General features: G+C 40.6%; 1 protein-coding gene across 15 annotated transcripts in view; it reads left to right on the top strand.

The window, feature by feature from the left end:
• The window catches only part of EPB41L2 (erythrocyte membrane protein band 4.1 like 2), a 251,269-nt gene extending 231,862 nt beyond the window's left edge, over nt 1-19,407 (top strand). For all 15 annotated transcript variants that reach the window (XM_048844567.2, XM_048844562.2, XM_048844566.2 and 12 more), the window contains 5 exons: nt 768-890; nt 1,517-1,615; nt 3,928-4,008; nt 9,470-9,584; nt 18,187-19,407. In XM_048844567.2, the coding sequence (XP_048700524.1) occupies nt 768-890; nt 1,517-1,615; nt 3,928-4,008; nt 9,470-9,577 (411 nt within the window). In that variant the 3' untranslated portion in view covers nt 9,578-9,584; nt 18,187-19,407. The remainder of the gene's footprint in view (nt 1-767; nt 891-1,516; nt 1,616-3,927; nt 4,009-9,469; nt 9,585-18,186) is intronic.
• Nucleotides 19,408-23,176: the final 3,769 nt, after the last annotated feature.

Raw genomic sequence — 23,176 nt, 5'->3', positions numbered from 1 at the left:
TCTGGTCCATCATGTCTAAGACCATTATAGTTTCTACTGACTTGCAGAGTTCTAATTTGTCATCACTTTTTGGTTCCCAAGCAGAGAACAGTACTGAAAAAAAATATCTCCTACAACAAGGGCTAAAATGGCTTTTAAAGTTTGTTTTCAGAGGAAAATAGTTGGCACCTAAACCTGATTCTAGACATGTAGTTTAGCTATATGCTATTTAAAATCCATAGACAGTAGTTTTGTCTACTCCAGAAGCTGCTTACATTAAAAAATAAAATTAAACTTTAGAAATGCTTAGAAAACATTGCAAGTTTTTATCCACTGTTGGGGATGTGTGTCAAATATTGTAGTAACTTCATTCTCCATTTTTAATGCACGGCTTATTTTATGTAACACTGGCAACATTTGTCTGATGGAAGAAACTGTAGCTGAACTAAAATTCTCCCACTGATGGTCCTTCACACATTTTAAATAGACATCTGAAGAAGTATTGAAGTGGTGGTGATCTGGTTTCAGTGCCTACTACTGGCTAAGACGTTAAACTTAGATCTCCTATGATTCTTGTAGAGAGGGTATTAAAGGGCTGGTGTGCTATTTGTTTTATCATCTTTATTCTTCTCATCGTGGCTTTTGTGTGCGTATGTGGGAGACATTCTTAATATATATATTATATCACTACTGTATTTTGTGTTTTTGTTCTATTTCATCTTACCCCACTATGCAAATCTTTGTTTTACGTCCCTTGGATTAATTGTACCCTATCTCTTCCACCACAGCCTCCAGTAGTAAAGACAGAGATGGTGACCATTTCAGATGCCACACAGAGAACAGAAATCTCCACCAAGGAAGTCCCAATTGTTCAAACAGAGACTAAAACTATCACATATGAATCTCCACAGGTACAGGATGTGGATTTGGAATATCATTTATAATGCTGTTTACAAGTTGGCCTTTATGATCAACTCCAAATTCAAGCGAGATGATAACATGGTAATGTTTTTTTACAAATCAACACTTCCCTATAGTGGCACTGATTATTTTGTTAACATGGAACAATTTAAAAATGACTCTAAGTAGACAGAAGAGCAAGTATCATTCTAACGTTAAAGGTTTGGTGGTGTTTTTTTTTAATCAAATAGTATAGGATCTGGTTGTCTAAAAATGTATGGGTTCAGAGATCTGACTTAACTCACCTCTGAGCTCCCAAAAGGGAAGAGTAACTTTGATTATAATTTTGTCCACAAAGGACATGTTAAAATGGTTGATGTGATTCAGCAAACCAGTTAGCTTTTATTCTAGAGTGGTAATGTGTATCAAACCTGTGTTTGTCTTCATATGGTCATTCTGTTTGCCAGCGAAACCATAGACATTTCTGTTCCAAAAGCACTTTTCCGCCTGAGCTAAAGGAGAATTATGTAGGTATTAGTAGTGAATGTTGCATTAACTGTGTTCTGTTAACACACAAGTTTTAAATCGTTAGGCATGAAAATGCAACTTTTGTTTTTCTTTTCCCAACTGTCTACAGTTTGATGGCAGCTCAGGCGGTGATGCTGGTGTGCTGTTGAGTGCACAGACTATCACGTCTGAATCAGTTTCTACAACTACAACCACACACATCACTAAGGTAAAACCGACAACTTCTCCGTGCATTAAAAATGACCCTGTCAAAATGTACATTGGTTCCTTCAAAGTGATTACTCTGAACAAATTTGATATTTAAAATGGATCGTGCCATTCCCAGTTCTGGGCTTTAATTGACTTCCCTAAACCAAGTCTTAATGCAATATCATAGATGAAATCAGGAGGGAGAACTGGAGAAGAGAGAGAAATATAATCTGAATTTTTGCTGTACCTGCAGCTGGTGTTACTTCTGGCTTTTGTGGGTTTTGGGGACACAGCTTGGCACCCAGCCTTTGCTATCTCTGTTCATCTCACTTCTTGATGATCTTTGCTGGGGGTTCTGCCAGGGAAAGGGGTAATTAATGTGATTGAGCTCTGTGGTGACCCCACTAATGGAGTCAACTCAGGGGATATGCTGAAACAACATATCTCCTGGCTTCAGTCCTCTTTACTCAGCCTCTCCTGGGACTGCATTGATCAATTTTTGTAATCTTTCTGAGCAGATTCTGCTACTGGGGACTTTGTGCCTTGGATTACTTTAGAAATTGGCATATGCCAGGGCTGAATCAAGTCCTGAGTGTTCAGCATTCAGAGTCAGTCGAGAAGCTCAAAGTCAGCAAGAAGTGGGGTCTATTTCCATTTCTGTCCTGTGTGACACTTTTCTGTGTCTCCCCCTTCCAGCTGAGAAATGTTATTTTTCCTGAATGGTGAATAAACATGTTTTTGTTTTTAAAAGAGGCATGCAAACAACAGAGTTACTGAATTCTGATGATTTTCTAATGCAGTTCTAGAAGGAAAAACTCAAGAAGGACTCCAGTTTATGGTGAAACAAAAAGGAAGAGGGGAAGTGAAAGGTGCACAGTAAATCTTATTTCAAGACAAGAATCTTAATTTTATTGGATAGTAATTCAGTGCTCACGGAATTAAGTTCATAATGGAATATCCTAAAGAGAGCAAAATATATTCACAGAATAGGTCCGGAGAGAAGGATGTTGGAAATTGTACAGTGAAAGTCACCAAAAAATAAACTCTGAACTCAGAATTTAAAACGAAGTGTCTCAACAGAAAGTTTAGTGAACAGCTCCTTTTCAACTTCCTCTTGCTTTTCAAATCCTTCAGCACCATCAGAATCTTGAAAAAGACTCTGTGGAATAAAATGCCACCTGTGTTCCAACAGAAAAAATAATTCTCTTATCAAATGTACATGGAGCTAAAATAACTGTTAGAGAATATTGTCTCATTGAAAGGAGCTATATTTTTAAAATGAAATTAGATGATGCTTTGTCAACCAGGAGGTCAAAGAGAAGTATGGAAGAGCCATCTGACAGCAAATTTGCTACTTTGCCATTAACAGCCTCTCTATAAATACAGTAAATTTATGGTCTTGGATTCCAAATATTCTAGCCACTTCCCAGTGTCCAAATTTTGCATCTAGAATTTTTCATTCATCTGTTTGAAATACAGAAACTGTCAAGATGATTTGAATTCCGATGGAATTCTCGAAGTACTCATACTGGAAATAATTCCAGAGTTGTTTTATAACTCATTTCTCTTGATTAATGCAAAATAAAGTGGCTTAAAACTTTGTACCTCCAATCTCAATGTTGTTCTTGATTGCTGTATGGAAGTCTTTTGTAACTGTCTTCAGAGAACTATCCGTTTATAATATTCTCTAAGGAAGAACTTAATCTCATCTCTAGCCAAATACTTATGATAAAATAGCATTGTATTTTATATCTGTATTATTTTCCTTACAAACTGTTTCCCAAAATGCCTTAAGCATTAAATAGAGACGAAAAATGAAGTTTTCATTTGAGATTTGAAATTAAATGGTTAATTGATGAGGCAGAAAGATGCACAAAGGTCAGAACTGCAGATGAGAGAGAACCTTACTGATAGTTGTGAGATTTTGTAGAGAACAGATGAGCTGACACACAGTAGTTAAGGAAGTTTCAGGAAACTTGTCACTTACCAAAACCCAAATGATGACAAAGAAGACTGGAACCCTGATGTATCAGCCCCATTTCCATATCTGTCCAGACCTGACCTCAGATAATGTCTTAGGGCCTTCTCTGCAGGTTGGTCTTCTTGGGCAACTTCCTCTTGGACATCACTGCTATACAGTTAACCATAAGCAGGAAAGGATGATTAGATGTAGGACCAAGAATCTGTATCACTAACTGCAACCCTTTCGTACCAACTCTCAGTTCCCACTTGTGCACTGGAGAGTAGGAGTAGACGTTCTCTATGATTTCCCCTCCTTACCTATATGGAATCATTTTAAAGATGAATTTCTTTGTTTTGTGCTATCTGTAGACAGTAAAAGGTGGAGTATCAGAAACAAGGATTGAGAAGCGCATTGTCATCACTGGAGATGCAGATATTGACCATGACCAGGTGAGTACATATGCAGTTCCCTTTTACAGTACGCTGTCTATGTCCCTCTAAGATCTGTGCAATACAGAAAAGGAAGAGATCAGCAGAATTCATAGGAGCAAGTAGATTCTGAGAATGTCAATTCCATCAACTAATTATGCTATCATATGTGCTTCCTGGGCGGATCCTCAGTTTTCTGAGTGATGATGCAAGTTTTGATGAATATTAGGACACCAAGATCTTTCCTTTAATATCAAGAAAACCAATGTTTCATAGTGTGTTAATGTATATTAGCAATAAATGAAGCATAGTACTCAATTGTGGATCCCTTTGGTATCTTGCACAGATAAGTTAATCTTTATTAGCACTAGGTACCCAAAACCAAGCACAATTTTTTCATGCTCACAAGAGAGAGCGGGCTTAGAATATTTCACCTGTCCCATACAAAAAGAAAGACTTTGAAAAGTGGAGAACGGGAAAATCAGAAAAATGCAATTATTTTTCCCTTGGGGTCGCTCAGATTATTTGCATAACTTTTCATTTAAGAGGTAATGGTGACAAAGCTGAAACAAAAAATCATTATCGTTGCGTTATTTAGTCAAGAAAGTCTGCACTTTCCATGACGTTGCAGTGGAGGCAGTTTCTAAGTTGTATACAAATCAACAAATAGGAATTTAATTTTCACTTTTTAATGGTAATGTACTGAGGGCTCTGAGTAAATTTAATTTCAGATTTTGATGTGCCTGTAGTAAGTGGCTCATGACAAGTTCAATCTCTCCTTGAAGCTTGTAATTAAATGCCAGAGCTGTTTAGCATTAGGCATGGGTTATGTCTACCCTGAAATGTATTTAATACATTTGGGACATCTGAAAAGGTCAGACAGTACCTTTGCTTTAATAAAACTCCATTTATTCCCTCCACTGTTCTCTAAGTCTTCCTCTTATACTGAAATAAACAGTATGAAGCAGAAAAATAAGTTGTAAGTGTTGACTACACAGTACATTTTTGTACTAAAGTTCACAGTGATATTTAGCTTATGACAAATTATACCATTGACTCTGCAAAGCATCTATAAAGTTCATAATACTAACAAACTATACCACAGAGATTGAGTCCTTGACTGTTGGCACTGTACATCACTGCTGTGGAGAATGAGGAAGTTGTGCCTTAACATGATTGGGAACCAGGGAGGCTGCAGCCAAGAGATTCATTGAGTGATTGGACTTCAAGGTTCTATCAAAGTGAGGTGTAGGAAGCCAAACCTGTTCCCTAAGGCACTAGTTCTCAACAAGGGATACGTGTACCCCAGCGGTACGCAGAGGTCTTCCAGGGGGTACAACTACTCTTTTTTAGATATTTGTCTGGTTTTACAACAGGCTACATAAAAAGGATTAGTGAAATCATTACAAACTAAAATTTCATACAGAAAATGGCTTGTTTATACTGCACTATATACTATACACTGAAATGTAAGTACAATATTTATATTCCAATTGATTTATTTTATAATTGTGGTAAAAATGAGAAAGTAAGAAATTTCAGTAATTCAGTAAAAGATTAACTTTTGTATTTTTATGTACAATTTTGTAACCAAGAAGTTTTTAAGTGAGGTGAAACTTGGGGTATGTAAGACCGATCAGACTCCTGAAAGGGGTACAGTAGCCTGGAAAGGTTGAGAGCCACTGCCCTAAGGGGTACACTCGAGAGGGACTAAAAGGATCTAAGGTGTAGTTTGCCCTGTAGCCATGACAATCACCTAAAACATTTTAGAAGTATCATATGCCCCTCGGGTTATCTGTTTGAAATAAAATGGCCTAACATCCTAGGGACAGTTAGCTGCGCTAAGAGGAACTTACAAAAGCTATCAAAAAAAGTTTTGGGGGTGTAAGTAAACCTTGTGTGTGTAGGCCTTTGATTGTTTTTACCTTCTGTTCTACTTGTGTTGTACCTTTGAGGAATGAGTACATAATATTTTGTGTCAAGGTACTGTTCCTGAGTCAGGGCAAACTTTTACTCTCACGGGCTCTCAAAGGGTAACTATTAGAGGTGCCAAAAGCAAATTGAATCATGTCATTAACATGATTGTGAACCGGGGGGGCTGCAGCCCAGAGATCCACTCTGTGTGATTGGACTTCAAGGTTCCACCAAAGTGAGGTGTAGGAAGCCATGCCTGTTCCCTATGGGGTACAGTCAGGAGGGATTAACGGGATCTAAGGTGCTTTGCCTTGTAGCCATGACAATTACCTAAACAGGCTGGTCCCTTAAATACTAGTACATGGTGCTGCTTAAAATGCAAACTAGAAATAAAATTGTCAGGTTTAAGAGATGACAGCAAGCACCAAGCTGTACTAATGAAGTATTCCCTTTTGGGTCCACAAGTTTTCTTAATAAGACTCCGTACTCTTTACGGAGATGTACTCCTTAATCAGTACATCTCCTTTCTAACCTTGGCATTTTTTCTTAACCTTTGAATCTCCCTTCACAGTTCTGATTATTTCCTCTCCCCCATTACCCTATTAATTCAAGAAATGGCACTCTTCAACTCCCTGCCCTCCAAGCTAAGATGCTTATTTTGTAGCACCCTGTATTCTTTTTAGGGTTCAGTAGAGTTTTAGGCTGTTTTGTCATTAAAACTGTATATGGATTTATTACTGTTATGAAACACTATCTCCAACTCTTGCCTCCTACTTGGTTCTTTGGCATCTTCCCTTGTGTTCACTCACTGCATAGCTTCATAGCAACACAACTCAGTGACGTAGTACATCCTTGCCCATGACTCTTGACTGAGATCAAGTATGGCATGTAGATTCCAAAGACTCTTGCTCTTGCTCGGTGTATGTTTCCTTTGAGGTTGCAGGTGCATTTCTCCTCTGAAACTGAGTGAGTGCAAGGCTCACCTGCAGCAGTACATCTCTTAATAAAACAAGATTTATTAAAAACAGAAAATGGAGTAAAAAGAAACCATTTACTTAACATCTAGAATTACGTTTCATCGTAGCTAAACTAGTTAAGGTAATTTCAGCCTAGTTACAGAAAAAGAAGAGAATCTTATATGTCCAAAGACAGCAAAGCACATCTCCCTACAGTTTCACTTGTTTTTCAAGCCTTTGGTATTTGGAATTAATTATCATATTACGTAAGGATCACCTTCCTTCCCAAAAGGTATTTTCCCTTAGACCTGACCCCATTTCAGTTGGAGTCTCCCTCTTCATAAGCCACACGTCTGGCACTTTCATGGGTTGGTATGCAAGTTTCTGCCCAATCCATTGAGTTAATTTGGTCTTTGTTGAGACTATCCATTGTTCTTGGGCAAAAGTTGTTCAGTGTATCTGAGAGCAGCTTTTCTTCATTTAACACACCTTCCTTGTCCCTTAGTTATGATATATCAATTTATTGACAAACTACGTTGTTTGTCACAGTTACTTTAAAACACCTTTCATGAAGGAGTGAGAGTAATATGGCCTTCTAGGTTTCATTTAATATCATTTGATACTATCCGCTTCCTTTGTTGCATGCTATCCCATTTCAAATGGTTTTCCCCCTAACATAACACCAAAGTCACTGGTAGTGTGGCAGTATTTTCCCAAGATTATGGGGAGGTGAGGACCCTCAAAACAGGAAAATTTGGTAAACCGAAGGAAATGTATTTTAATATTTTCATTATTCCTGTAGATTAAAGGTGGGGGGTAAGATTTTGTGGAAAGGAATGTATGGGTGTTGAAAACAAGTTTGGTCCAGTTACCATGTGATAAAACTTCAAGGAGGACCCCGAGGGAAGCTTATTTTTTAGCACTGTGTGCATCCCCACTTTATTCTGCAAAAACCTCTTCCAACAGTCAAGAACTGATCATTTTCTGTGACTATTTGCTTTTTGAAGCCTTGCTAAAATATTAGTGCCTTTCTTGCAGAATTGCTATATACTGTGTACCCAGAAACTTCTAATTTGAGGCTCTTTGAATGGGGATAGGAGGAAGTACTCCCAGTGTATCACTACCAAGGGATTTCCCTGCTGGTTTTCCCAGTGTACCGACAGCTAAAGGCATATGTCATGGTGACTGTCCTGTCATGCTAGCTTTCCAGTGTGAATATTGATGTAAAGTACAGACCCATTTTAGGCTTGCTGCATTAAAGGTATTCCCTAATTAAAAACTATTTGGAATTTAGTAAGTGCCCCTGATTATCTTTTTTGTACGCTTGAATTGTCCCTTTTATCTAATGGTTTGGGACTCCCCAATATGATAGTGAAGGCCATTAAGTGATGGCAAATAAGGAAATAATCACTAATGAATCTAAGCAATTAGTACTCAAATGAGACAGAACAATACTAGAAATTTCATGCCTGAAAATTATTTTTCACAAAGAAACCAATACAGGGGTATAACCTCATTGTCTACTCTGTGGTTTCAGAGTAGCAGCCGTGTTAGTCTGTATCCGCAAAAAGAAAAGGAGTACTTATGGCACCTTAGAGACTAATACATTTATTTGAGCATAAGCTTTCTTGAGCTACAGCTCACTTTGTCGGATGCATTCAGTGGCATCCGATGAAATGAGCTGTAGCTCACGAAAGCTTATGCTCAAATTTGTTAGTCTCTAAGGTGCCACGAGTACTCCTTTTCTTTTTGTCTACTCTCTGTAATCTTTGGAAATCTGCAAAATCATATCACAAATTTCAGAAGTGGGGAAATTCTATGTAATAAGATTCCCATATTGTGCATTGTATTAGGCAAACATGTGAGGCTGCTTTCTATTGCTAGTCTGCAGCAGGTCAAAAGCTTACAGGCTCTCATTTCCTTTTTCTGCTGCTCTCAATCTTTCCTTTCCTCAGAATCATGAGGTCATCACTTCATGATCACTTTCACCCAAGTGCTCTTTCACTTCCAGATTCACAAACAATTCCTCCCAGTTAGAATCAAGTCTAAAATGGCTGTTCCTTGAATTATTTCCTCCACCTTCTGAAACAAGAAGTTGTCCCCATTACATTCCAAGAATGTGGTTTTTTCCATATTACATTTCCAACAGATATCTGGGTAGTTAAAGTCCCCCATTACTACCAGATCTTGTGTGTGGGATATTTCTATTCTAGAAATGCCTCATCCCCTGCCTCCTCCTGATATGCTCTACCATGATGTCGATCCTGTTTCTTCCCCTTTTATCTTCCTCAGTGTGGGGGAATGGACTAGACGAACTCTCAAGGTCCCTTTCAGCCCTACACTTGTATGCTTCTCTGAACCAGCATGTAAATCAGTTGTTAGATGGATGGAGGGTATTTTTTATCTAGTTTCTAGCACTGGACAGAAGAAGAGAGTTTCTAGGGCTCCTCTTCAGTTTCCTTTCCTGATTCCCCTTTAGACTCAGGAGCTTTTGTCCTGAATAACTGTGTGATTAAATGGTATCATAATGTGTTGTCATTAGCCCACCACTCCAGTGCAGTTTTTAATTTCACTCTGCCGTTGTTCAACTAAATCTTTCCAATATTTTGTAGGCACTGGCACAGGCAATCAAAGAAGCCAAAGAGCAGCACCCTGACATGTCTGTCACAAGGGTAGTGGTGCATAAAGAAACTGAACTTGCTGAGGAAGGCGAGGAGTAAGGTCAAGGTAAGGAAGCGTGCAACATCAAGAAAAATAGTACAACTAGGGCTGAGATATAAGGCCATCTTTATTGGTCTTTATTCCTCACAATTTTCCTTTAAATAGAGTATAGTTTGAAAGTTGCTTCATCTTTCTTTAATACACCCATACTTGAATTTTGTAATAGATGCTCCTTTTCTTATCTATAGTGTGTATCACTGAAAACTGGCACATGGGAGCAATCATTTATAATCCCAAGTGTACGGTGCGGTTTTATCTAAAGTCCAATCTGAAACTCATTCTCAATTTTAATTTCAAGTATCCTGTAAAAATATCCACCAATTTTGTCTCAAAGTCCTGTTATGGCATTTACTTTGATATCCCATCATGTTACTTTAGTACATTGCCTGAGTTGTTTCCTGCAAAGTATGAAATATGAAGCAAACTCCCTATTCACCTGTATATTTGCACACTTATACCTGCCGTATGTTTAGAGTTCCATTGTTTGAATAGTTATTGTATTGGTATGGAGACCATACACAGTCCTGCAGTCATGAAGGGGTTCTACTCTGCTCCTGAATCAATGCAGTCAATTATTTCGCCATCTTAACGTTCTGAAATGTTTAACCTTTCCTCCCCACTCCAGGATGGAATTAAATCAAGTTTTGTAGACTGATCAATTATTGCAATTATAAAATAATTTATTGGGATGCAACGTGCCCTTTTCACAGATAACAGGTTCTTTATTTAGGTAGCTTAATTAAGGAGATGAAATTGGTAAAACACAAACTTTGAGCTTTAGTTGATGCAAACAACTATAATTGGAATTATAGAAGAATCAATTATGTCAGAATAAAAATAAGACAAGTGCAGGAAAGTGGTTTCCTGCATTGTTCATACTTAGAATCTTACATTGTCCATACTTACAACTTCCTGGAGACCATTAGTGACAAAGATAAGGGGAAAAAAAGGTAAGCGGCGTATATCCGGAAGTTGGTCCCAGATCAACCAATGTGCTGTTCTACAACTGGATGCTCCCAAGGAAGCAGGGAAAGTTCCAAATCTTTAATTCCCTTAGGTTGTTCGGCTAACTCGGACATAGGCATCATCAGCTCACCTTTTCCTACATTGGTCAGCAACGTCAGCCCACCTTTTTCCATGTGGTTCATTCAGTTACCTAATATTTATGCTTCCAGTAACTATGCAATTTACGAGAGTTAATCACATGCATCAATATAATCTAACTGCCTAGCAACAAAATTTATAAAAAGTCCCGAAATTCCTTATATTAAAATTTCAAAGCTTGCAGTGTACCTGTTAACTTGGGGTCAATTGTTTGTTCTCTCATCATGAGTTGGCAAAAATATGCAACCAAGGGTCACCACCTGCACCTTACTTTGTTAGACCACAAACTACCTGTAATCCTCACATAGGATATAATCCTAACAACCCTATTATTTCTGTTTTCCTACTTGCTGTTACTGCTTCAATAACTTCCATTATTATTCCTGTAAGCATGCTTGGCAAATAGATTATATTTTACCCAAAACTATAAACAATCCAAGATTAGGTCAGGGGTCAACAATTTGGAGGCTAAAGTATTTAAGCCACTTATTCATTGAGTGAAGTATTTTAAGGAATCCTGATTTGTTTTGTCCTCATTTCAGAATGTCTCTGTGTAGATGGGAACTTACTGTATATCCTGGTGTTAGGACATTTGGGATTAGAGTATGTTCCTGTTGTGGTAAGAAAACTTGGAAAAATTCACATCCTTGTTGAATTTTTAAAACTAGAAAATCTCTTACTAGTGTGATAAAAGAACTAAATGACCTGTACCATTATGGGCCAAAAGCAGAAGTTACTGTTTTAAATGAGAATGTGTTATTCTTACATTCTCCCTATTTACCCAGGGGTTATCTAGTGTTAATAGTGAAATAATGGGCTATTTAAAACAGTAGCTATATTAGATTCTTTAAATTTAATTTAGTCATACTAACTGTTCAACAAAGACAAGTCCTGCACTTAGGACAGAAGAATCCCATGCACTGCTACAGACTAGGGACTGAATGGCTAGGCAGCAGTTCTACAGAAAAAGACCTAGGGGTTACAGTGGACGAGAAACTGGATATGAGTCAACAGTATACCCTTGTTGCCAAGAAAGCTAACAGCATTTTGGGCAGTATAAATAGGGCCATTGCCAGCAGATCGAGGGATCATTCCCCTCTATTTGACATTGGTGAGGCCTCATCTGGAGTACTGTGTCCAGTTTTGGGCCCCACACTACAAGAAAGATGTGGAAAAATTGGACAGAGTCCAGCGGAGGGCAACAAAAATGATTAGGGGACTGGAACACATGACTTATGAGGAGAGGCTGAGGGAACTGGGATTGTTTAGTCTGCAGAAGAGAAGAATGAGGGGAGATTTGATAGCTGCTTTCAACTACTTGAAAGGGGGTTCCAAAGAAGATGGATCTAGACTGTTCTCAGTGGTATCAGATGACAGAACAAGGAGTAATGGTCTCAAGTTGCAGTGGGGGAGGTTTAGGTTGGATATTAGGAAAAACTTTTTCACTAGGAGAGTGGGGAAGCACGGGAATGCGTTACCTAGGGAGGTGTGGAAATTCCTTCCTTTGAGGTTTTTAAGGTCAGGCTTGACAGAGCCCTGGCTGGGATGATTTAGTTGGGAATTGGTCCTGCTTTGAGCAGGGGGTTGGACTAGATGACCTCCTGAAATCCCTTCCAACCCTGATATTCTATGATTCTATGAATTGTTGACTACATGTAGGATTGATTGAAGAACGGAATATATAGAATGCTTTCTTTATTTTGATTGAATTTCATATTGTTATAATAACCATGATAATATCTTACTGGATGCTCCAATGTTTTAATTTACAGTCCCAACGTGTTTTTGTGCCATTCAAAATACATGTGAGGTACAAGACGAAATGTGGTACTACGTGTTCTGTTCTTGTTAAGGAGTGAAGCAATGTGAGCCAAAACCAGGTGGATTAGTCGATAATCCTGGGCAAAGATGAGGGCCATTTACACCACTCAGTAACTAATTCATGATAAATGGTCTTGCTCAAGGCCAGAATTGCTTAGAAGATAACCAGCTTATTTTCATAAGGCCTGGAGAGGGACACTTTGTCCTTCTCACTGTTGCTTTAGAGCATTGTGAGTATGATGAGATAGTATAGGCAATTAAATGTTAGTATTGATGTACTGAGGATTTGTAGGCAATTAGTTGCTAATACAGTGCTTCAGTGAAATTGTTTGTGGTGGGACAATGAGAAGAGGGACTGAAAGGTGAATGCGGAGAGCCAGAACGAAGCCACGGAGCAACTCTTAAACATTATGGAGCGCCGAGTGGACATACTAGCTACTAGCACTGCAAACCAAGCAGCTCCATGCCCACCCTCCCCTGCAGCCGCTGTCACAAAACTCTTTCCCATGTGCCCCCCAGACACTGCCAGCACACTCTTATCAATCTCCTGGCTCCAGTCTGTACCCGCAGCATTCCATTCCTCCCCCATCACAGTCCAGCCCTGCGAACTCCCAGTACCCACTGCACTCAACACCCATCACTCTGCAGTTTAGCCCTGATGAAGTACGGTACCCGCTGCATTGTACTCCAGAGGAGAAGGTTGGTTATGATACCTGGACATACACAAATCTTTAACCATCCCGGGACCCCACCACCTCCTGGGACCCTCCCTTCCCTCATCCCCCTCAGTGCTGTGGTTTTTTGTTTCTCTCTCTCTCTCCTCTGGTTGGTGTTTTTTAATAAAATAATTGTTTTGGTCTGCAAGCAAACTTTATTCCATTAATTGAAAGCAAACAGAGCCCTGCAAAGGAACAGGTAATTTCCTTAAACCTTCTTAGTGCATTATTTGCACCAATCACAGTCCCCGCCGAGCATTACAAGCACTGCGCTCCTGAGCATAGCAACAAATATTCAGCTTCAAATTGCTGCCTCAAGACATCCCTGATCCTTATGGCCCTGCACTGCGCCCCTCTAATAGCCCTGGTCTCTGGCTCTTCATATTCAGCCTCCTGGCGCTAAATTCAACTGTCCAGCCCTGGGTGAAGCATTCACCCTTCCCTTCACAAATATTATGGAAGGTACAGCACGCGGCTATAAACATAGGAATATTGTCATCGGCCAGGTCCCACCTCCTATAGGCAGCGCCAGCAGGCTTTTAAACAGCCAAATGCACACTCCACAGTCATTCTGCACTTGCTCAGCCTGATGTCGATCCGCTCCTTGCTGCTTTCAAGGTGCCCCTTGTATGGCTTCATAAGCCACGGCGCTTAAGGGTAGGCAGGGTCTCCCAGGATCACAGTGGGCATTTTGAGTTCCCCTACAGTGATCTTCTGGTCCGGGAAGAAAGTCTCTGCTTGCAGCTTCCTGAACAGGCCAGTGTTCCAAAAGATGCGTGCGTCATGCCTGTGTTAATGTCCGTGAAATGCCCACAGTGATCCACAAGCGCCTGGAAAACCCTTGAGAAATACCCCTTCCGATTAATGTACTTTGTGGCTAGGTGGTCTGGTGCCAGAATTGGAATATGCGTGCCCTCTATCACCCCTCCGCAGTTAGGGAAGCCCATTTGTGGAAAAAGCCATCCACAGTGTCATGCACATTGCCCAGAGTCAGTCTTTTGGAGCAGGATGCGATTAATGGCCCTGCATGCTTCCATCAACACGAGTCCAACGGTCAATTTTTCCCACTCCAAACTGGTTAGCGACAGATCGGTAGCAATCTGGAGTAGCCAGCTTCCACAGTGCAATTGCCACATGCTTCTCCAATGGCAGGGCAGCTCTCTTCTCATGTCCTTGCACCACAGGGCTGGGGCAAGCTCATCACACAGTCCCATGAATGTGGCTTTCTTCATCCGAAAGTTCTGCAGCCACTGCTCTTCATCCCAGATGTCCATGATGATGTGATCCCACCACTCAGTGCTAGTTTCCTGAGCCCGAAAGCGGCGTTCCACTGTGGTCAGCACCTCTGTGAATGCCACAAGCAATCTAGTGTTGTAGCTAGTATGCATGGCGATATCAATGTCAAACTGCTCTTGCCTTTATAGTTTAAGGAATAACTTCACTGCCACTCGTGATGTGTGAGTGAGAGCAAGCAGCATATTGGTCAACAGTGCAGGATCCATTCCTGCAGACCAAAGAGGCAGAGTGTGCAGTACACAAACCGTTGAAAGATTGTGTCAGATGTGGACGGAAGCACAGGGGTTGCTGGGATGTGAAGCAATGCATCATGGGGCATTGGGACAGGACTCAGGATGCCCCGCAACCCCCTCTGCCTTCCCACATCTCTTAGTGGCAGAAGAGGAAGAGATTCTCTGAGAGAGCTGCCCAGAGTGCACCACTCTGAATACCACTGCAAGTGTCGCAAGTATGAACACACTATTGCGCCGGCAGCTGACTGTGTGAAAACACAACAGTGATTTCCCTTCAGCACACTCTGAGCGGTGCTGTAACTCTGCCAGTATAGAGATACCCTCAGATGTTTACTTGTCTGTCAACTTTTCCCATTCTGACTAGCAGAAACGGTAGCTAGTTTCGACCATGCTTTGAAAGCCTATCTTCAAATTAATCCTTAACTATGTGATGTTTTATTTCATTAATTCAGGGTAGCTGAATGCACATAATATGGTTGTAATTAGCTTAATCACATTCAAATCCAGGGCAGCAATATAACTAATGTAAATCCAAAATAACTTCAGAAGAGGTACTCTTGATTCACCTAAGTGTGTCAGATACAAAATTTAGTCTTGCATCTCAGTAGCCTACTCCCCTTATCAACTGTGGTAATGGGAAAGTGATGGAAAACACGGCCCCACTCACATTTGTCTGTATGTGTATATGCAGTTAGTCTTCGAAAAGAATCTACCATTTTATGATCTTTTATTAATGGGGAATCAACTTCTGTTGTAAAAAGTTTGCTCTAATAACCAGGAAGAGCCACACTGGTGCAAAGGTGCTCACTGTTCATATTTGTAAGGGCAGACAGTACATTTGTAGTGTCCATTCATTTCCTAATGTATAGAGATGTCACAAAAGCCACCAATATACTTGGCAGTTTCAGCAGAAATGCTAGAATGAGGACTGAGTTGAACGTGCTATCTGATCAATTCTGTGTCAGGGTTGAGACACCATAGCAGATTGGGGTGCAGGAAGCTTGCCACACTGGCTGATCTGATAGGACTGTGATTTTTACTGCTGTTAATTTGATATCTTTCGGTCGCTCTAAATTCAGTTCAGAGGAAAAGCTATTGATTGGGCTGGTCAAACAGTAACAGAACAGATCTAAAAATTGGTATCAGTTTGTGTTTACATTTATTTCCCTTAGCAGTTAAAGGAAGCCAGTGTAGCCGTATTATATTTCTTTTGCATGAAAGAATGCTAGTTTGAGTTGCGGTGGCATTTCTTTGTTGTAGGAATACAGTTTTAATTATCTGGATTTTAACCATATCCTGTTCCCTTTTCTAACAGTTAAGCATAAGAAATATTACCTCTTTCAGTTCGAAAGGATATTGCTTTTTATGTTCTTTCTTAAGCCTCTGGGTGGAAACTGTTATAGACTTGCTGTGAGTAGAAATGTATAGCTAAATCTGAGTAGAACAGTGGTTCTCAACCTATTTACCATTGTGGGCTGCATGTGCAACTTTGTGTTATGTGAGCTTCATCCACACAATATATATACTATCTCTATGGCCCTGAAGATGTCGCATAGGCCACAGCTGTGTGCAAACAGGCCAGGGGTTGAGAACCACTAGAGTAGAAGGACAAGAGGTGGCAGGTGTTAGACCTCCTACATTGCACAAACACTGAATTCAAAAGGTGAGGTATTCCCCAAGTAATCTGATCCACATGGAAACTACGGTTTTCTAGCCCCTTGCCAAGTTTATCGAGTGATTTTATTATTGTTTGTTTTATGTTGTCTGTGTAGATGTAAAGGTCTTTGGGGCAAGGACTGCAACTTTTGATGTGTTCAAACAGTTTTTAGCAAGTGTTGGGTGTTACCAAAATCCGAGCAATATACCTTGCCAATGAATGACCCAGCATAAGAAGAAAAAGTAACAGTTTTCCTTGTGAGACTCTCCTGGGTATGCGTTGTGGAAAGAGGAAATTATCTTGACATGAGTGGGCTGCGCTGTGATTCCACTGAAAGGAAGTGAAGTGGTGACCAGCTGTGAAATTGATTTTCATTGAGAAGAGAAAGTAGTAAAATCTTTTGTCAAAGTTCAGGATAAAGGAAGAGAAAATCCTGCAAGCAAATCAGCAGTCCTTTGTGCCTATTAAGATCACTATGAATTTTGGAAAGGTGTGACATACATTGTGCATGTATAAAACTGTCACTGGTAGTTACAAAGTAGTGTTTTGCAACGTTTCAGAGGGTGCTTGCATGCTACAGAATGAGTTCAGCAATTCCATCATAGCTGTTGATCTGAAAGGATTATATGGGAGTCGGATGGGACCAATGTGAAGGAGTTCTAAATAAGTCATCTTCCCAGCTTTCATTTCTACATATTTTCATGCATAGATTTTAAGGCCAGAAGGGACTATTAGATCATTTATTCTGACCTCCTATATATCACTGGCCATTTATTTTCACCTAGTTACCACTCTACGATCCCAGTAACTTGTGTTTAACTAAAGCATACCTTGCAGAAAGGCATCCAGTCTTGATTATTTGTACCTAGACCAGTCAAGGCTCTGTCCTGGCTATGATTGGAGAAGAATTATACTCTTGCATTTGCTGATAGAGATGCAAAACACCACACCTGGATAACTAGAACTTATTCATTGAAAACATAAATTTGTCTAGTAAATTGTAGAATAAAAATTTCAGCAGACTTTTAAAAGCACTATTAAATGTCACAAAGAGAGAAAATACTATGAGCTGCAACAGACTGAGGTCCAGTCTATGCTTACCGGTAGATCGGTGCTGCTGCAATTAATGTAGCGGGTGTTGATTAAGCAGGTCTAGTGAAGACCTGCTAAATTGATCGCAGAGCGCTCTTCGGTCAACTCCAGTAATCTATCAGTCCCAGAAGAGTAAGGGAAGTCAATGGGAGAGCATCTCCCATCAAGGCAGCACACTGTAGACACCGCAGTAAGTAAATCTAAGCTATGTCAACTCAGCAAAGTAGCAGAACTTAGGTCGACTTACCGCAGTAGTATAGACGGGCCCTGAGACACACACTATTAAACCTCAAGGGAATTGGTGGAGGGATTTGCAGGAAACAGCAAGTGTAGTGCAGCAAGATATGACCACACACTAAACAATTTATCCCATGAATGGGGAGGAGGGCACTCTTGTATCACTCATGAAGTTTTGCTGAAATGAAAGATCTGCATGGGAAAACAACCTCTGGACTCTCCTACCCTCTGTTTGCCAGAAGCTGGGAATGGGCAACAGGGGATGGATGACTTGATGATTACCTGTTCTGTTCATTCCCTCTGAAGCACATCGCACTGGCCAGTGTCAGAAGACAAGATGCTGGGCTGGATGGATCTTTGGTCTGACCCAGTATGGCCGTTCTTATAGGTGATACTTATTTTAAGACTGTCTTCTTCATGAATATTTACATAAACTTACTTTCTTTTTTTAGAGGGGGAAAAAAAACCCACCCACTTCATGACCACGAAGAACTTTGACCATTCCAGGTTGGTGACACCACCACTACTGCATTGAATTCACCAGGTCTAGCAACAGTGACCAGACACTCAAGGTTGAAATGCCAACGCCAAACACTACCTTAACTACCCTGGTCTATATAGTTCCCTTACATCTTTCTTGTTTATTTTTATTACCACTTCTTAACATTCTTAACTTTTTTGAGGTTTTAGGGGGGTTGATTTATTTGCACAACTACCTGCCATTTTTATAAATGATTCTTGATCATATGCGAGTGAACAAAAAGTATTCTGATAGCACTGTTCACTGGAATAGGTGAAGTTGTGCAGAAAGGAGAATCTTTGATGGATTTAGAAGTAGTTTTTTTCCAAATATTTCAACTCAAGTCTGTTACTGGAGTAATTTACAGATTTTCTCAGCTTATTCAGGTTTATCAGATAACATAAAAATAGGGAGGGGGGTTGGTAAAAACAAAACATTTCATACAATTTGAAAAAAAATTGAGAATTTTGCTTTGACTGGATGGATTTTTTTTTACTAACACCTTATAACTCTCTCTATTCTGAGGGTGGTCTCCTTTCTGTGGGGAACAGGTGCTGGTAGTCTATAGAAGAGCAAGAGTTATAAATGGGTTTCTTCTGACTGAGCACTGTGTTTTAGATACCTTTGCACTGCAGTGCCAATGCTCAGCTCTTTCACAGACATTTTGCTGTCTACAACATTCCAGATAAGGAAGGATGGAAAAAAATGCTTTCTCCCCTTCCAATAAAAGGTGACCCAGGCAGCTTAAAACTTAGTGCTTTTTTCTTAACATTTCCAGACTTCAGCACTTCCCTATCATGTACGTGTGTAGAATGCTTGCTTTCTATTAAACCTCATTGTCTACATGTTAGAACTGACGTTTCTGATGTTGAGCAGGTATATGTTTCAGATAGTTTAATGATCAATACAGGTTTTTAGGATACTAAGGGAAAGGTGTGGGTCCATTCTTGTAGGTAATAAAAAAACAACGCCATTTGTTGAGGCTGCCACTGGGGAAAACCTATATAGAAACCTGTTAACTATGTCAATCTCTTTGCTGTTGACACTGTGTATAGTTAAGATGCCAAATTAGATTTATAGCAGCTTGAAGTTGTATTAAGTGATATTTTGCTTTCTGTAATACTGTTATAAAATAAAGTTTGTTTATTCTCTACATGTCATTTTTCTTATTTTTGTTATAAAATGCACAGTATTTGTGGCACTTAGTTGGACATACAAACACTTGGAAGATGCTGGCTGTTTTAAAGTGAGCAAACCAACTGGGAAATATCTGGAACTCTTGAGACCTTATTAGGTATAAAAAATAGGGAGCCTTCAAAAGTAATTAGTTGGAGGCTTCATTGCTGTCTGACTTGAGACCATATTACTCAATATTCCAGCTTTTCTTCCTTCTATTACAAGTGCCAGTGACTTTCATGTCTTCTCTAACTGGCACCTCTCTAATGTGTTGGGGTTTAAACCCAGACCAGTAAGCAGTTGTATCACTGCCTGCCCTGCAACTTTGGGTGCCTTAAATGCTGTGCTGCTGTCGCTTACAGCCCTGACACCAACAGCCAGCAGACAAGTATGCAGGTCATACCCTTGCTTCACCTGCCCAGTTACTTTTTGGAAAGTGACCCCCACACCATCCCATTCCCAAATTTCCCCTAAATCATCTGCCAATGTGACAGTCTGCTGAGGTTCCCAGAATAGTGAGCTACTGTTACCCCTCTCAGCCACAACAAATGAGAATTTTGCTACTGCTAAGCTGTGTGATAACTCCCTGACACGCCAGCTTGTTTATCTTTCCAGCAAACTCTTCAGGACTCTGCCAGTCCAAACCTTGCTTTGGTTCCCCAGAGATGAGTCCTGGAACATTCACAGAAGTGAAGTTCATTGTTCCTTTAAAAAGACAATACACTGCAGCTCATTAATTTAATTTGGGTTTGACAAAGACAGGCTTCAAAATTTTGGTCAATCCATCACGTTTTCACCTCAAGTTGTCTGTGAAAATTCTTATCACTGCTAAGTATTATTTATATTACTAGAGTTCCAACAATGTGGCAACACTAAAAGAACAAAATAAGTAGGGAGGGAGGGTTTGAAAGGTCTTGGAATATGACAAAAAGCTTGTACTTTGATATGATTAAGGGTGTGGCCCCTATCCTTGCACTATGCCCCTCCCCCCTCAACAATAACCTTGGCTCAAAGCAGTGGAACAAAACAATGCCCTGAGGTGCACCTAGGATGTAGTATTCCCCATGTGGACTCATGGCCAACTACTGTCCCACCCATCTCCAGTGGGACCACAGCATTTCCACTGCTTTTGGGGCTCATTGTTGGTAGAGAATATGGTGGTGGGGGAATGAGGCAGGATCAGTCCTTGCCTATTACAAGCTGGATAATGTAAGCCACCAATAACTGGTACGTTAACTTATATTTTAACATCAAACAATATAAAGCACTTAAGTGTTTTTAATTACTTGTCACAATATGCTGAAAACTGGCAAACTATCTAATATCTCCCTTTCCTGCAAAGATAATGGAGACACTCTATCACTTAAATAATAGAAAAGACTTTTCATTAACTGCAGCCCAGGATGGAATACAAGAAATGAGCATAATAAACTGGAAAGGCTTGTCAGCCAAGAAGCAGCAAGGTGAGCTGAAAAGTGGGTCAAAATGGAGAGGTTTGCATTTAAGGGAAGTCTTCGAGGATTTTATGTGCAAACAATAAGTTGGAAGAGGTGTTTTTCTGAAGCACCTGTGGTTTTTCACTAGATTTGTGAGGTTTTCATGATAAAAGGTCCCAAAATGTGGAACTCGTAGCACCCCCACTTCAAAAACTGTTTCAGCACCACTGCCACAGCCCCAGGGCTGGAAGAGCTCTTGCTCCCACCACAGCCCCAGAGCTTTTCCAGTCTTGGGGCTTCAGCGAGGGGAAGGGGGGAGGAAGCAGCAGGGGGCAGGGCCTCAGAGGGAAGAGATGGAGTGGGGGTGGAATGGGGTGGGGCCATGGGTGTGGTCATAGGTGGAAGGGGCAGAATGGGGAAGGGGCTCCAAGCTCCAGCCGGGGCAGAGAGCTCTGCTGTGCTCCCAGATGAGGCTGAGAGCTCAACCACAACTGGGGCCGAGCTCTCAGCTCCCCTATGGCCCCGACTGAGCTTTCAGCCCTCCCCCCGTGCCCTGGCCAGGGCCACGGGGGGCTGGGAGCAGTAAGTGGGGATGGGGCCTCTGCCAGAAGAGGCGAGGCAGGGGGCTAGCCTACCCAAGGGGAAGCTTCACCCTCTGCCCATGGTCCCAGAGCCCGAGCTCCAGCCCAAGCCCAAATAATTAAACAGCCACCCAACCCCGTGAGCCTGAATCAGCTGGAAAGGGCCAGCCATGAGCATCAATTTGCAATGTAATCATCCCCTAAGATAAGTTCCCAGCCCATTCAGTTGCCAGAGAAATCTGTAGCTCCATCACTGCCTCCTCTGTCTCACATTCTAACTTAAATTCTTCAGGAGTTTCAAGATGCTCTGTCTGGACTTAATAAAAACATGCCAGACATGACTTGTCAACATGCTGCTTTCATAAGGATCAGTATAATTCTTTACCACTAATTTTATACAGGATATACGTTTGTTCATCAAGGTAACAGCTAGATTTCGACTTGGAAGAATTAGATTCTTATTGATAAACAGTCAATAAACGTCGATTTCACTGTGCACATGGACGGCCCAAGTAAGACCAAGCTAGGCCAAGTAAGAAAAACGTTGCTTGACAACTTTAACTAGAGTTTGATTTAAGGGTATTTACTTTGTATGTTTTGACATGCGATGTTGACAGTTTGATTTTTAATGGTGATAAAAACTGTTTTTGAAATCGGTGTCTACTGACATGAAATAATTGTCTCACCTGCCTCCTCTGAGTCTGACCCCTCCTCCTCCCCTTGGTGGGATGGTGGAAATGGGGCCAGTAGGAGATTGCGCTGTAGGGCAAAGTATGGTGGTGAGCTTTGTTCTCTGGGATGCTATGGTAGCCAGGAAGGCTTACAGGGATTCATTCCGAAACACCCGGGCTAATGGAGCTCTGGCTGGGTGGACCACGCTTGTTAGCCTGGGTAATTGGCCTAAGAGACCATTACTCTGAAAATAAAGCTGCAGCCAGCAAGTCCTTCAATTTGTTGGTTTACCTTGCTACTGGAAATGGTCTTGTTGACCAAGAGAGTGTGCAAGTTGGTGCTCATCCACTTTAAACAAATTCTCACGCACCCTTCAACATTCTAATTTGGTCTGTGGAGTTGTGTGAAGACTCGTTAGTACAAACTATGATTGTCATGTTGTCCTCAAATTCAAGGGGACCAGCATCACCATTACTCTCTGATCAGCCCTGTTGTCTGATCTCCCCACAATAATTTCCCACAACTTTGAAAATTTAAATAAATAAAAATTGGGGGGGGGGGGGGGGAGGGAATGCTTAAAAGCTGTGATTTTGTGCAATTGTGAAAATTATTTAAATTGGTAATAAAAAAGAGGGGGGGTAACCTTAAAAATAAACATCAATATTATCCGTTGAAGTCATATATAAAAAAATTAATTCCTCCAAGCCTAGCTATAGCTAATGAAAGCTCACTTAGCTTTTACAAATCTTACCCTTCGTATCTATCAGCATTGGTCTAACCCTGCTCCCACTGAGCCAATAGTCCTGCCCTAAATGGTTACATGTTAATACTAAGCATGACCTATGGAAATACTGGTGCTTCACTGAAAATCTGCAATATCTACTGGAGGTTACTGGGGTGAGGAGGATGTACATTTTCAGGATTTTTTTCACAGCCTCTATCACCATGCAAAATATTTAAGGTGTATTAAACAGGCATCAGAGAATTCCATTATTTAACCATATGATAATGTCAGAAATGTGTTTACAAATATTTATGGGATGTGCAGATGGGGGCC

The sequence above is a fragment of the Caretta caretta genome, chromosome 3 (assembly GCF_965140235.1).
Source record: "Caretta caretta isolate rCarCar2 chromosome 3, rCarCar1.hap1, whole genome shotgun sequence".
In the NCBI taxonomy this organism is placed as follows: Eukaryota; Metazoa; Chordata; order Testudines; family Cheloniidae; genus Caretta; species Caretta caretta.
The sequence above is the reverse complement of the archived record's forward strand: the minus strand, read 5'-3'. Positions and strand labels throughout refer to the sequence as shown.